Here is a 13,717-nt window from a genome sequence, read left to right on the forward strand (position 1 = left end):
TTAGGGACTAAGGTTAAAGTGTGTACAGTCGCGTGCAGCGCACCCGGGGTCTGGCCGGGGACGATATTGCGGGCTGTGGCCGGGCGGGAAATGTCAGACAGTCCCCGCGCTGCGGACCCAAGATGCGGTCGCCGCCCCAGGCGTCCGGGGCTCAGAAGCAGCAATGGCGCCGTCGGTGTCGAAGCAGCGGTCCGAGATTGGAGTTGGGGAGTTTTTGCGGCGGGCGCTAGCCCAGTACCTGCGCCTTCTGCAGCTCTACCCGGTGCTCACCAAGGCGGCCACCAGGTCGGCGGGACTCCGGCACGGAACGTGGAGGACCCCACGGCTCCATTAGCCCGGGGCTCCGTCAGCCCATGGGAAGGGAGTCAGCTTGGCGGGGGGCACCTGCGAGCCCGAGGCTCTGTCATCCCGGGGCAGGGGTAGCGGCCAGTCCAACGCACAGCCCGTGACCTTGTCAAGCAGGGAATGAGCAGTCCCGGTGCGTGGGACGTGATCAGCCTGGGGCACAGTTCCACACACCCGAGGTTTTTGGTTCCTAAGGCAAAACTGCCACGTATCAAAATGATCCTTCAAAGCCCCTAAATTCCCTAAAATCCCAGTGTATACAGTTCGTGTATATGCGCTCCACAGTATGAACGTGAAGGGATCAGACTAAAGATATCCCAAGTGAAAGATGTCTTACAGTTGAGCTGTCTGCCTTGGAGGTGAATAGGGCTTGGATTGGGAAGTGTAACGGCCTGCGTGTCAGCAGTTTGCTGTCTTAATCCTAAATCTGGCCAACCTTATAGTTTATCGGTGTGAGCATTTCACTAGAGTCAGGCAGCTGCCTGGTGACATTGAAAGGTTGGACCGAGTGGAAGGTGTTGAGAAATTTGTTGTCTTTGGAGACAGCTTTGCATTTGCCAGCCCAAAGCGCTGCTCTTTAACTTTCAGTACTAATCTTTTTGTGAGACATCTCCAGTTTTCATTAGTCTTAATTTTTTTTACAAGTACATCTCTTACCACTAATTCAGCAGTTTGTAAACATATACGGAGTGCTTTCTGTGTTCTGCACATACAGCAATGATCACAGTCCCTACACACACACGGAGCTTACGTTCTAGTGAAGAACTGAACCAAAAGCAAATATATATAATAGTCAGGAAAGCTTTGTTGTTTTGTTTGTATGTTTTCTGAGGAGGTGACATTTGAACTGAGGCCTGAGTAAATGAAGGGAACCAGCCATACTTGAACTGAAGCAAAAGCTAATCAGCAGAGACACAGAAACAGACAGTGCAAAGGTCCTGAGGGAATAGAAAGAAGTTCTGTATCACTGGAGGAAATGAACAGTGAGTACAGGAATGATGGAAAAGGAGAAGTAGCCAACGACAGATCAAAAAGGTCCTTGTGGTTCTTACTAAGAATTTTGGCATCTGCAGACTGAGCCATGGAGGAGCTGTCTCTACCTTTTTATCAAATTAAATGATAATTGCAATAAGAAGATACATATTCAGTTGTAGTAAGTGAGACAGAAAGATCCCGTATGCATTTTGCCGATATCTCCCAGTGCTAGCATCTTTAAAAAATTATACCTCACGAATGGAGTAAGAAGACAGGGACTAAGGGGTCTTTTGTTTACGGCTTTGAAATATTTGCGTGTTTGTTTTTCCCGTCTCCTCCATAAAAGGCGGTCTGGAGGCATAGTGTGTTAAATAGTGTCTGATAACCACAAAGTCGGCAGTTCAAGCACACCCACCAATTGCTTCTTGAAAACCCTATATAGGGTTACTCTGAGCGAGAACCAACTGGACAACACTTAGCAATCACAACCACAAAATTGGCAGTGTGACTCCACCAGCTGCTCCATGGAAGAGAGATGAGGTGTTCTGCTCCGTAGAGATTTACAGCCTTGGAAACTCTCCAGGTCGTCTTGATGGCACGCAACAACACTTACAACCAGGATATTGACCTGGATACGCAGCCAGATCCATCGCTTGCCAAGCAGGCCATTCTGACTCCTAGCAACGCTGTAGGACAGAGTCACTTCTGACCATAGCAACCCTGCATAGGGTTCCCGAGGAGCAGCTAGTGAGTTTGAACTGCCGACCTTGAAGTTCAAACCAACTTTGCAGGCCAGCGCATTAACCTACAGTGCCACACCAGGATTCCATAGGACAGAGTGGTTGTTGGTGGTTATGTGCCGTGAAATCGGTTCCAACTCATAGCGACCCTGTACAGGGTTTCCAAGGCTATAAATCTTTATGGGAGCAGAAAGTCTCATCTTTTTCCCACAGAACAACTGGTAGTTTCAAACTGCCTAACTTGCGGTTCACAGCCTGATTCGTAACCACTAGGATACCAGAGCAGACTGTTTAATTGGGTTTCTAACCTTGTAATGTTTATAATCTTGGTGATAGATATGATGCTGGAGAACGCATGATAGAATTCTACAAAATCAGTGATTTGTTCATTTCAAATACCTTCTTTAGATAGCTCAAGACACAACTATACACATGGACCTCACCAGGTGGAATACAAAGAAATCAAATTGACTGCATTTGCGTAAAGAGACGATGGAAAACTCCATATCATCATTCAAAATGAGGCCAGGGACAGATGGTGAAACAGACCATCAATTACTCATATGCAAATTCATATTGAAGCTGAAGAAAATGAAAACAAGTCCACGAGAGCCAAAATATGACCTTGAATATATCCCACCTGGATTTAGAGATCATCTGAAAAACAGGTTTGATGCATTAAACACTAAAGACAGAAGAGCAGAAGAGTTGTGGGATGACATCAAGAACATCATACATGAAGAAAGCAAAAAGTCACTGAGAAGACAAGGAAGAAGGAAAAGGTCAAAATGGATGTCAGAAGAGACACTGAAACTTGCTCTCCAGCCTAGAGATGCTAAAGCAAATGGAAGAAATGAGGAGGTCCAAGAGCTGAACAGAAAATTTCAAAGAACAGCTGGAGAAGATAAAGCCAAATATTACAACAAAATGTGCAAAGATCTGGAATCAGAAAACCAAAAAGGAAGAACATGTTCAGCATTTCTCAAGCTGGAGGAACTGAAGAAAAAATTCAAGCCATGACTTTCATTATTGAATTTTCTAGGTAAATTATTGAATGATGCAGAAAGCATCAAGAGAAGATGGAAGGAATACACCGAGTCACTGTACCAAAAAGAAATGGTTAATGTTCAGCCATTGCAAGCAGCAGCATATGATCAAAAGCCAATGATACTGAAGGAGGAAGTCCAAGGTACATTGAAGGAATTGGCAAAGAACAAGGCACCAAGAGTTGATAGGATAAAAATGGAATTTTTCCAAGAAAGTGAGACAACACAGGAGGCACTCACTCATCTCTGCCAAGAAATTTGGAAGACAACCATCTGGCCGACAGATTGGAAGAGATCTGTATTTGTGCCCATTCCAAAGAGAGGTGACCCAATGGAATGCGGAAATCATCGAACGATCTCTTTGCTATCCCATGCGAGTGAAGTTTTACTAAAGGTAGTACAGAAACTGCTGCAAGCATACATTGACAGAGAACTTCCAGAGGTTCAAGCTGGATTCAGAATATGACGTGGAACGAGGGATATTATAGCTGATGTTTGATGGATCTTGGCTGAAAGCAGAGAATATCAGAAAGATGTTTACCTGTGCTTTATTGATTACACAAAGGCTTTCGATTGTGTGCATCATGACAAGCTATGGACAACATTGAGAAGTATGAGTATTCCGGAACACTTAATTGCGCTCATGAGGAATCTGTACCTGGACCAAGAGGCAGTTGGTCAAACAGTACATGGAAACACTGGATGGTTTAAAATTAAGAAAGGTGTGTGACAAGGTTGTGTTCTTTTACCATACTTATTTAACCTGTGTGCTGAGCAAATCATCCAAGAAGCTGGGTTCTAGGAATCGAAATTGACTTGATGTTACTTTAACAACAGCAAGTCAGAACTGACTCCATGGCACATGTTGTTGTTGTTGTTGTTAAGTGCCGTCGAGTCGGTTCCGACTCATAGCGACCCTGTACAGGGTTTCCGAGGGTGTAAATCTTTGCGGGAGTAGAAAGCCTCATCTTTCTCCCGCAGTTAAACACCTCCAATTTTTACTGAAGGCGACTGCCTCATTTTTCTCCCTTGGAGTCATGTGTGTGTTTAAACGGCTGACCGTAACTTTATAATCACCACTTGAGCACTTTATACCTTGCACCACAAGGGCCCCTTGCTATGGCTGTAATAAACCACATTTCCCATTTTGCTTGTACCCTGTGTGTGTCAAATTCGGTGTTTCTCTTTAGAAACTTGTAGCTTTGACAAGGACTTAACTACAGCCATGCACAGGTGGTTCTCTGAGCAGCCTGCTAATTTGCATTCAGGAAGGGGACACGCTCCTGCTGACCACTCCTGTTGTTTGATTACCACTCTGTCCACAGTGGGTTTTTGTCGGCACTTGGGAACTTCCTGGCCCAGATGATTGAGAATAAGCGGAAAAAAGAAAACTCGCGAGATTTTGATGTCAGTGGTCCTATAAGATATGCCATTTACGGGTAAGTGTCACTACGGCTGCTTTACCTGGGAGGAACACTAAGTGCTAACAACAACCAATTTTTTGGAATAACAGTTTGGAAAAATAATTTTTAAATTACTTTTTATTTTAAATTTTAATGATCAACAGCACTGACCTAATAGTAATCATGGGGAAAGTCAGAATGGTATATTAGAGTTAATCTGCACCGATTCACTCATCTTAAGAGTTGAACGTGGATTTTTTTTTTGTATTGGGTGGGAAGTGACGGTCCTAATTGGGCTAGGAGCAAGGACAGATAGCTCACTGGAGTGTAAAATCAGACTTCATAACTCAAAGACCCTGAAACTGATTTGGCTCATGGAAGAAAATAAACAAAACTCAGACCCCAAAAGTGATGAGCTAGTTTGTATTGTTATTTTCATAGTGCATATATCCAGAACAGAAATACAAAGGTATCCTGAAAAGCATCCAACTTCTAAACCACTTCCTGAAGCATTCCTGATTAACACCCAGTATGAGCTACCTGTCTAACAATGTGTTGTAGATGTTGAAGTCTTCTCTGCAGCTAATGAATTTTTTAATCAAAGTTTGGGGAATTCAAAATACAGGAAACAGGAAGTAGAGAAGTCGTGGGAATGGAGTAGGCTAATGTTTGTGGGCTAGACAGACTCTCCCTGTTGCTGGAGGAAATGACAGAAGAAGCATGCTGACTTTAGTTTTCATGGTTTTATTCTTAATATATGATGGGGCTTCAAAAAGTTCCCTCGTATTGTAAGCAATAAGTATCCATGATGAAAGGTAGAATGTGTATCAAATTCATACAAGTGACTTTCTAAAATCACACAAAACTTTTCCTATTCCCAAGATTCTTAAGGCCATTTAACTAACATCTTTTAGTAGAACCCAAAGCCGTGTGACCCTATAGGACACAGTAGAAGTGTCCCTCAGGGTTTCCAGGAGTAGAAAGTCTCATCGTCTATCCTCAAAGCTGCCGGTGCATTTGTGCTGCTAACCTTGGGCTCAGCAGCCCAGTTTAACCCATTACACCATCAGAGCTCTTCTTATGGTAGAGCAGAACACCAAACAAACAAGAACCACTTGTTGAAAGCGTATTTCAAAGCCAGAAACAAAAGACGCCTGCGCCCCTGCCCTCTCCTTATTGCCAAGTTATCGGGCACTGTGGACCTACTGTCTCAGTAGACATGGGGCTCAGTTGCCTCCCAAGGACAGCCGCTGTGGAATAAACAGTAGTAATGCACACCAGCCTGTGTGCACACCCTGGAGAGTTTGATGAGAAGCGATGTGCTTGTTTATCACTGAGCACCTTCTACACTCCAGACCTTATTCCGGATACTGGAGATACAGTACTGAATGAGGTAGAGATGTGCCCCTGCCTTGTGGCATTTACCTTCTAGGAGGTGAATAAACAGATGAAATCACTACAAACAAACAGAAGCTGCCTCTGACTCATAGCAGCTCTGTAGGAGAGGGGGTTCTGTGGCTGGACCTTGTGGTTAGCAGCCCAGCACGTAACCCACGGTGCTACCCGGCTTCTTCAAGATCATGATATGAAGTGATAAATGCAATGAATAAAATCAGAGGGCCCTGGAGTAAGTGGCTGGAGATGGCTGCAAATGTTGGCTAGGGCAGTTGGGAAAGGCCTCCCTGAGAAAGGTATGAGAGCCAATAATGTTGACAAGAAGCAGACAGTAATGCTGGGGGTGGGGTTGGGGGGAAGTACTGTGGACAAAGGGAACAGCAAGTGAAAAGAATGCCAAAAGCACAATTTTCTCATTCCATACATGGGTCCGTTCGAACACCAAGGTCGGCAGTTCGAACCCACCAGACACTCCTAGGAAACCCTATATAGGGCCGCTATGAGTCGGATCCTACTCGCTATTGCTTAACAACATCAACATGCATAGCTGGGTAGTCAGTGTTGAGGTGGAGTTCAGGACGGACTTGGGGTTTGGGGGTAAAGCTGGACCAGAGAGAAATCCATCCAGAGAACCGCAGTCTGGGTCACACCCAGTGCGGGGGCCCAGGTTCTTCTTCACAGGGCCGCTGAGTCACTTCTTCTACCTCTTCATGGAGCGCTGGATCCCCTCGGACAGCCCCCTGGCAGGCGTCAGGAGGCTCCTTCTGGACCGCCTTGTCTTTGCCCCAGCCTTCCTGTTCTTCTTCTTCTTCGTCATGAACTTGCTAGAGGTGCGTCTCTGCTGCGGGCCCCGTGAGAGCTGTGCACTGAGTTAGAGATTCTGAACCCAGCATCTGTGTGTAGGGTTCACAGGGTCTAAGAACATTTTCTATACGCTGATTGAAATTAGCAGTACCTACTGCCCCCCACCCCCCATTAGCATTCACAGCTGTTTGGGAATCACTTATCATTTTTTAGTCTATATCTCAAAATACCTTTTATGCTCATCATTCCTGAGAGATTTCCACTTGTTGGATCTACCATTAGACCTTATCACTTAAGGTAAAGAAGCATGCAGGCTAGCCTACTGCTGAATATTTTAATGACGAATGTACTTGGTTTTTCTCTGTAATCATAAACGTATTGTTTTATATATTACAAATCTTTACAGGCATGCATCAGATACTGTGGCTTCAGTCCCAGAGCACCACACTAAAGCAATAATTGAAATGAAGCAAGTCACATACAATTGTATTTACACTATACTATAGTCTGATAGCTCTTATAGCATAGTGGTTACAAATAGGGCTGCGAACCGCAAGGTCAACAGTTCAAAACTACCAGCTAGTCTCTGGGAGAAAGATGAGGCGTTCTGCTCCCATAAAGAGTTACAGTCTTGGAAACCCTGTGTGGGGTCGCTGTGAGTCAGAACCGACTCCATGGCACATAACAACAACAACAGTCTATTAAGACTCCTGGTGTGGCACTGTGGGTTAATGCACAAGACTGCAAAGCCGTTTGAACTGCAGGGTTGGCAGTTCAAGCTCCCCAGCTGCTCCTTGGAAACCCGGTACAGGGTCGCTATGGGTCGGAACCAACTTGATGGCACTTAACAACAACAATAGTCTATTAAAAGGATTCCTGGTAGTATAGTGGATTATGAGCTGGGCTGCTAACCCAAAGGTCAGCAGTTCCAACCTACCTGCCACTCCGCAGAAGCAGGCTGAGGCTTTGTACTCTTGTGAAGATTTACGGCCTTAGAAGCCCTATACAGGTTCACTATGAGTCGGAACTGACTTGGTGGCACACAGCCACCATCACCATAGTCTTATTAAAGGAGCCCATGAGGCACTGTGGATCAGCATTGAACTGCTAATCGCAAGCATGATGGGAAGCTCAAGCTCACCAGCTGCTCCTTGGGAACCCCATGCAGGGTCACCGTGAGCTGGAACTGACTCGGTGGCACTTAACAACAACAAGGAACCCCAGGCAAGAAGGCAATGGGATAACATACACAAATCTATGAAAGAAAAAAAAAAATGCCAACCTAAGAATCCTATACCCAGCAAAGCTGTCCCTCAGATACAATGGTGAAATTGTGATGGCTCCTGATAAAGAGAGGTTAAAGGAATTTGTAACTGTCAGATCAGCTTTACAAAAATACTAAAGGATGTTCCTTGGACTGAGGACCAGCAACAGCAGACAACAACCTTAGATTACCATGCATGACAACACCACCCAAAACTCAATCCAGATAAACAAGTATTTAAAGTGAAACAAACCTACTAGACTGAACATAGGGAACCAGAGATATCAATTTATAATGAAGTCAACTACAAAGCAAAAAGAAGGACTAGTGTAGATATAGAACTTTCAGATGGTGAGGAAGTCAAGTAGGTTTCAAAATAAAACATTATTTTTAAAAGGAAACAAATAATAAATTACAGGATAACCTCAAAGAAAATTTACCTCAAAGAGGAAATTCAGAAAGACTTAGTAAAAATTAACAGAAATTAAAATAAAAACCCACAAACAAAATGAACTCATTGCAAAAATTTCTGTGGAACAAAGAAACCAGCAGTACCACACAATACACACACACACACACCCCACAGCAAAAGTACAGCAATCAATTCATACCTGTCTAGACTTACCCTGACTGAATTGATTAAGTGCCCCAGCGACAGAGCAGAATGGATAAGAAAAGAAGGGTCCTGCAATATGCCATCTCTATAATAGATGCCCTAAGTGCCCAGCAACAGCAGAATGGTTAAACAAACTGGTGGATGCCCACAGCGGAATGCTATGCCTCACTGAAGAAAAGCCACCAGTCTGCAAAACACCACACAACATGGATGGACCTGGAGGACTTGATGCTGAGTGAAATTGTTGTTGTTAAGTGCCATGGAGTCGGCTCTGATTCATATTGACCCTGTATGGGGTTTCCATGGAGTGGCAGGTGAGTTTGAACTGCCAACCTTGGGGTTCAGTGCTTATCCTACAGTACCACACCAGGATTGAAATTAGTCAACCACATTAGGACAAATGCTGTATTTGACCGATGTTAGAAAAGTTTGAGAAAAGGTTTTCTTAATTAAGCAATCTATGATGGTTATGGAGTGAGGGGGGAAGAAAAATTATTCATGGGCTAGAGGGTAGACAAATGTTAATACAAGTGACAGGGCAGGGGGTGTACAAAAGAGGGAGGTTAGCAGAGGAAAGATGAAGGTATTGGGAGACACAGGGAAGAAAACAATTGTTAAAGCGAATAGAGGTAAATATCCCCTGTTGATACATGGAGGGGATTGCAGTCATTGTAATGAAACAAAGTTTATGATTTGTTGAATGGAAAAATGATCTGTAAACATTCACTCAATTCACAATAAGAAGTTTTAGAAAAAGTCTCCTGAGTGGCTGTTTCGGTGCACCTATTGGTCTCTCCATGTGTGGAAGGAAGAAGAGTGGTAAAGATTGACGCTTTTCATCAGTCCACTGGACGAATGGAATGTGAACATCAGTCACCATGACTCTGAAGCCAGAAGAACTAGACGGTGCCTACTTACCACCACCAAAGACTCTGAAAGGGATCACGTTAGAGGGTCCCAGATAGAGTGGAAGAAAACGTCGAACAAAACTTGAATTTATTCATTTTTAAAAGGCTGAGCTCACTGGTCAGCAAGAAACTGGAGGAACCTGGCACTATGACCGTGACCACCCTTCCGATGTGAAAAGGAACGTTTCCTCTTGGCTCCATTTTCAGCCAAGCAGTCAATGGGTAGATAAGGGGACAACAACTCTAGGAAGGTCTGCTCACCATGGTCAGTCATTCAAAATCAAAAGGACAACATTTACCTTAGGACAAAGTTGAGAAGGGATGGAAGGCGGGCGGAAAGGAAAAGGAACCAGGGGAGGAAGCAGAATAGCTTTTGTTGCAGGGAGAGAATCACAATCATTGAGATGAAACAGAGTATATGATTTGTTGACTGTAACTTCACCCAATTCACAGTAAATAGTTACAAAGTAAATACTTAAAGTTAAAAAGTTAAAGGTATATAAATAAAATTATTTTTAGTATCTTTCTGAGTATGTTGTTATTAATGTAAGTGCCAAATCATAGCCAACGTGTACAGGTTTTCCAAGACTATCATAGATTTTGGGAACAGAAAGTCTGATGTCTCTGCACAGAGAGGCTAGACTTGTGTTCACAGTCCACCGCTTACGGAGCTGTCACATTGCAGTCTCTGTATGGAAGTTAAGAAAGTCCTGTAATCAGATCCGTCCATCCTTCTGATGGACTTTATTTCAAGGAAAGATGCCCGGTGGTGTGGGTTAGAGCATTGCACTGCTCACCATAAGACACCAGTTCAAAATGAGTTGTTATCAACTTGACAGTGTGGCTATATTTTTTGTTTTGTTTTGTTCCTTAAGTGAAGACAATGGAAATAGTTTCCTGTACTTTCTTTCACGCTAACAGTGTAATTTTGTACATCTCGATACACCTAAAGATAAGAGAAATATTATCCTTTGCTTTTTTTCTAGTACCCTAAAGGTTCTAGAGGCTTAACTTTTGTTTATAGTGGGAGGTAGAGTTCAGTCTTAATTGTTTTCCACTTAGCAAATGGTCTCAGTATTATTGATTGAGCAAGTTGGTGGTGGTGGTGGTCATGGGTCATGAAGTCAGTTCCGACTCATAGCAACCCTGTAAAGGGTTTTCAAGACTGTAACCCTTTATGGGAGCAGAAAGCCTCTGATAGTTTTGAACTGCTGACCGTGAGATTAGCAGCCCAACTTGTAACCACTTGCTTTGAAATGCTGACTTTATTATATTCTTGCTTCCATACACACAGATCTGTTCTTTTTTTCGTTTGTGTGTTTGTGAATTGGGTGAAGGTTTACAGAGTAAATCAATTTTCCATTCAAGATTTCATACTCATTTTGTTTCATGTCATTGATTGCTGCCTCCACTGACAGGTGTGTTCTTTACCTGAACTCTGTCCAGTTCCTGTGATATGTCCTTTACCCCTCCCTTTACTACCAGGCTGTTTTAATTCCCATCAGGTAAAGGAGGACTTTCTTCAGTCTTTTTGGAAGTAAGGATTCCTGTACATTTCTTTTCTTCCAGATATCAGTTTATCAAGATGTCTTTTTTTGGTGGGAAGTACATCAATTTGGGAGATTAATTTGGGAAAAAAATTGATAGCTAAGCAACTAGCAAAGAGTGCTGATTAGTGGGTTACACATTGGGTTGTTAGCAGCTAGGTCAGAAGTTCAAAACCTCCAGCTACTCCATGGGAACTAAGAGGAGGCTTTCTGCTCCAGTAAAGGTTTACAGCCTTGGAAACCCTACACAGGGTCATTGTGAGGGAGAACCAACTTGATGGCAGTGGGGGTTTTTAAGCCACCAGCAGAATGCTTCACATCAGCTCAGCCATGTAAACAACGATCAGGGTGGTAGACAAATGCTCCCCCTCATTTTCCCAGCTAGTTGTTTAGTTCCTTTTACCTTCACTACTTATAAAGTGCATGTAAACCCTGTCTTCTTATAAATGGGACAGAAGGAATGTGAATTCTGTGTTTTTCTAATCGTTGTGCTAAGGTTTGCTGGTGGGCTTCCAATTCTGGTGCCCTTGCTTACAGTTCTGATCAACAGTTTGGGTTGTTTCACCATCTGCATTTTCCATTATTTCTAGAGAAAAGACATGACTGCCTTTTCTGCAAAGATGAGACAAGGTTTCTGGCCAGCATTGCAGATGAACTGGAAAGTCTGGACACCATTCCAGTTCATCAACATCAACTATGTCCCTGTGCAGGTAAGGGCCAGCTGTGCTGGGGGCTTTCCTAACAGCTTTGCTCTTGTTTTGCTTTTAACCATCTGTAGCTTCCCTGGAGCCTTGGTTTTTCACAAATGTTACAGGGAGCTAAAGTAAAATAAAGGCTGACAGGTGTCCACTGGCTTCAACAATGACACTGGTTAACATCAAAAGATCAGTTTCAGTGGATTGATGGGAGCTAATGTTGGTAGTGATTTCAGAGTGGATGGGGAAGTAGAAAATAATTACATAGGCATCTCTTTCACGAAACTTGTGAAAATTGGGGAGAAACAATACGTAGACAAGAGTGAGAATGAACAGGTTTTTAGGCTAGAAGTGTGCCCACATTTAGATGCAGATTTGGAGCTGCTTGTGGAATGAGCAAGTGTGTATAGAGAAAAGAGAAACCATTCTGGTGAGTGGTCACCCCTAATGAGGCATAATGGGATTTCGGGCATAAGCAGGGGCCTACTTAGAAAGAGGATCCTTCTTCACTAGGACAAGAGAAAAGGTAGCCACACGTGGGGCAGTGCGAAGGTGTGTGGGAGATAGCCCACTTTGCAGAGGCCTCTGACTCACATGTATTCTCTTTGGCAGTTCCGGGTGCTTTTTGCCAACCTGGTGGCTCTGTTCTGGTACGCCTACCTGGCCTCTCTGGGCAAGTGAAATGGCCCGGGGAACACACCTGAGTATCTACGGACAAAGAGCTGGGAGGCACCCTAACCATCTAGTGTTTGAGAGCAGAAGCCAGTGTCAGCAATTTATCTGGTTTGAAATCTTATGGCCTTAGATGCCTTACAATGATGGATAGAGAAACAGAAATCCCTTCATGTTGGAATCACGTGTCTAACAAGATAACAGCTGGTGCTAAATGGTTGCTGCCCTTGAAATGGAAACTAAAATCAGTGATTTCAGTAACCACCTTGACCTGAAACAGACTCACAATAAACTGTAATGCAGCATCTTCTCTGGGTGATTTTCATTTTTCGGAATGGTGGTTGTAACTTTGGAAGAAATGTGTGGTCAGAGGGCTGCTCTCAAACTTAAAAAAAAAAAAAAAAAATTACTTTTCATTTCAAAATATATGGGGATGGGGTGGGGTTAGTTCATGAAAGGAAGGTGTTTAAACGCAATAGAAAAGTAACCAACTCTAACTTGCCACATGGCATGGAGGATTGGGATATGGGAGAGATTTTAGATTGTTCCTGCGCTCAACCATAGCACTAACAAACACCTGCTACAGTTTCCTTTGTGGCAGGCTGGATCCTGAAAGCACCATACCAGTTAGCTTTATTTACACAGCAAACCTGTGGGTAGGTGTTTTTGTTTTTCCATTTCACAGATGGGGAAACTGAGGCAAGACCCCATTGAAAGGGAGAAATGGATCTAGGATCACACACAATCAATCCAGTTCCCAAGCTAACATCTTCCCCACCTTACTGTACCTTATCAGATGGTTCTCAGAGGGCTCTGTGGAGGCATGCCTATTCCTGACCTGTCAGCCTGTCACTCACCTCATTAGGCCAGCACACGTTAACTGAAGTACTGCCGGGCCAGGACAGAGGGACAGGGAAACAGCCCAGAGTGGGGAGGACAGTGGGAGAGCAGTCCGTCCCCAGTGGTGTGTGTGGGAAGGGAGCCTGGCGGAGAATCCTATTATCCTGTCTCCTCTGAACAGAAGATGAGGCAAAGGTGCCAGACAGTGGCAACTTTCACTTGGGATACTGAGGATCAAGTTTCTTAGAGAAACAAAAGGCAATGAGCAGGATTTCTAAACGAAGGGCTTGGAGCGGAGGATTGAGAGCTACTATACATTCTTGTTCAGACGACAGCTGTCGTTTTCCTTTGAAAAGATGTATAAGCCTCTTGTTCTTTCAAGTAGAATCCTGATCCCAGTCTGTTAGCCTCTTACCAAACTCATGGGGTTCGCTGTCTGTTCTCTAGTTAACACTAACCAGGGGTTG

The 13,717-nt window shown here is 43.9% G+C and overlaps 1 protein-coding gene across 1 annotated transcript; it reads left to right on the plus strand.

Moving 5' to 3' along the window:
* Positions 1-163: 163 nt before the first annotated feature.
* PXMP2 (peroxisomal membrane protein 2, 22kDa) lies at positions 164-12,419 on the plus strand. Its single transcript, XM_006874070.1, has 5 exons — positions 164-285; positions 4,432-4,545; positions 6,572-6,734; positions 11,634-11,753; positions 12,351-12,419. Exons 1-5 carry the CDS (start codon positions 164-166, stop codon positions 12,417-12,419), a joined length of 588 nt encoding a protein of 195 aa, XP_006874132.1.
* The last annotated feature ends 1,298 nt before the right edge of the window (positions 12,420-13,717 follow it).

Source organism: Chrysochloris asiatica, unplaced genomic scaffold (genome assembly GCF_000296735.1).
Source record: "Chrysochloris asiatica unplaced genomic scaffold, ChrAsi1.0 scaffold00261, whole genome shotgun sequence".
Taxonomy (NCBI): domain Eukaryota; kingdom Metazoa; phylum Chordata; class Mammalia; order Afrosoricida; family Chrysochloridae; genus Chrysochloris; species Chrysochloris asiatica.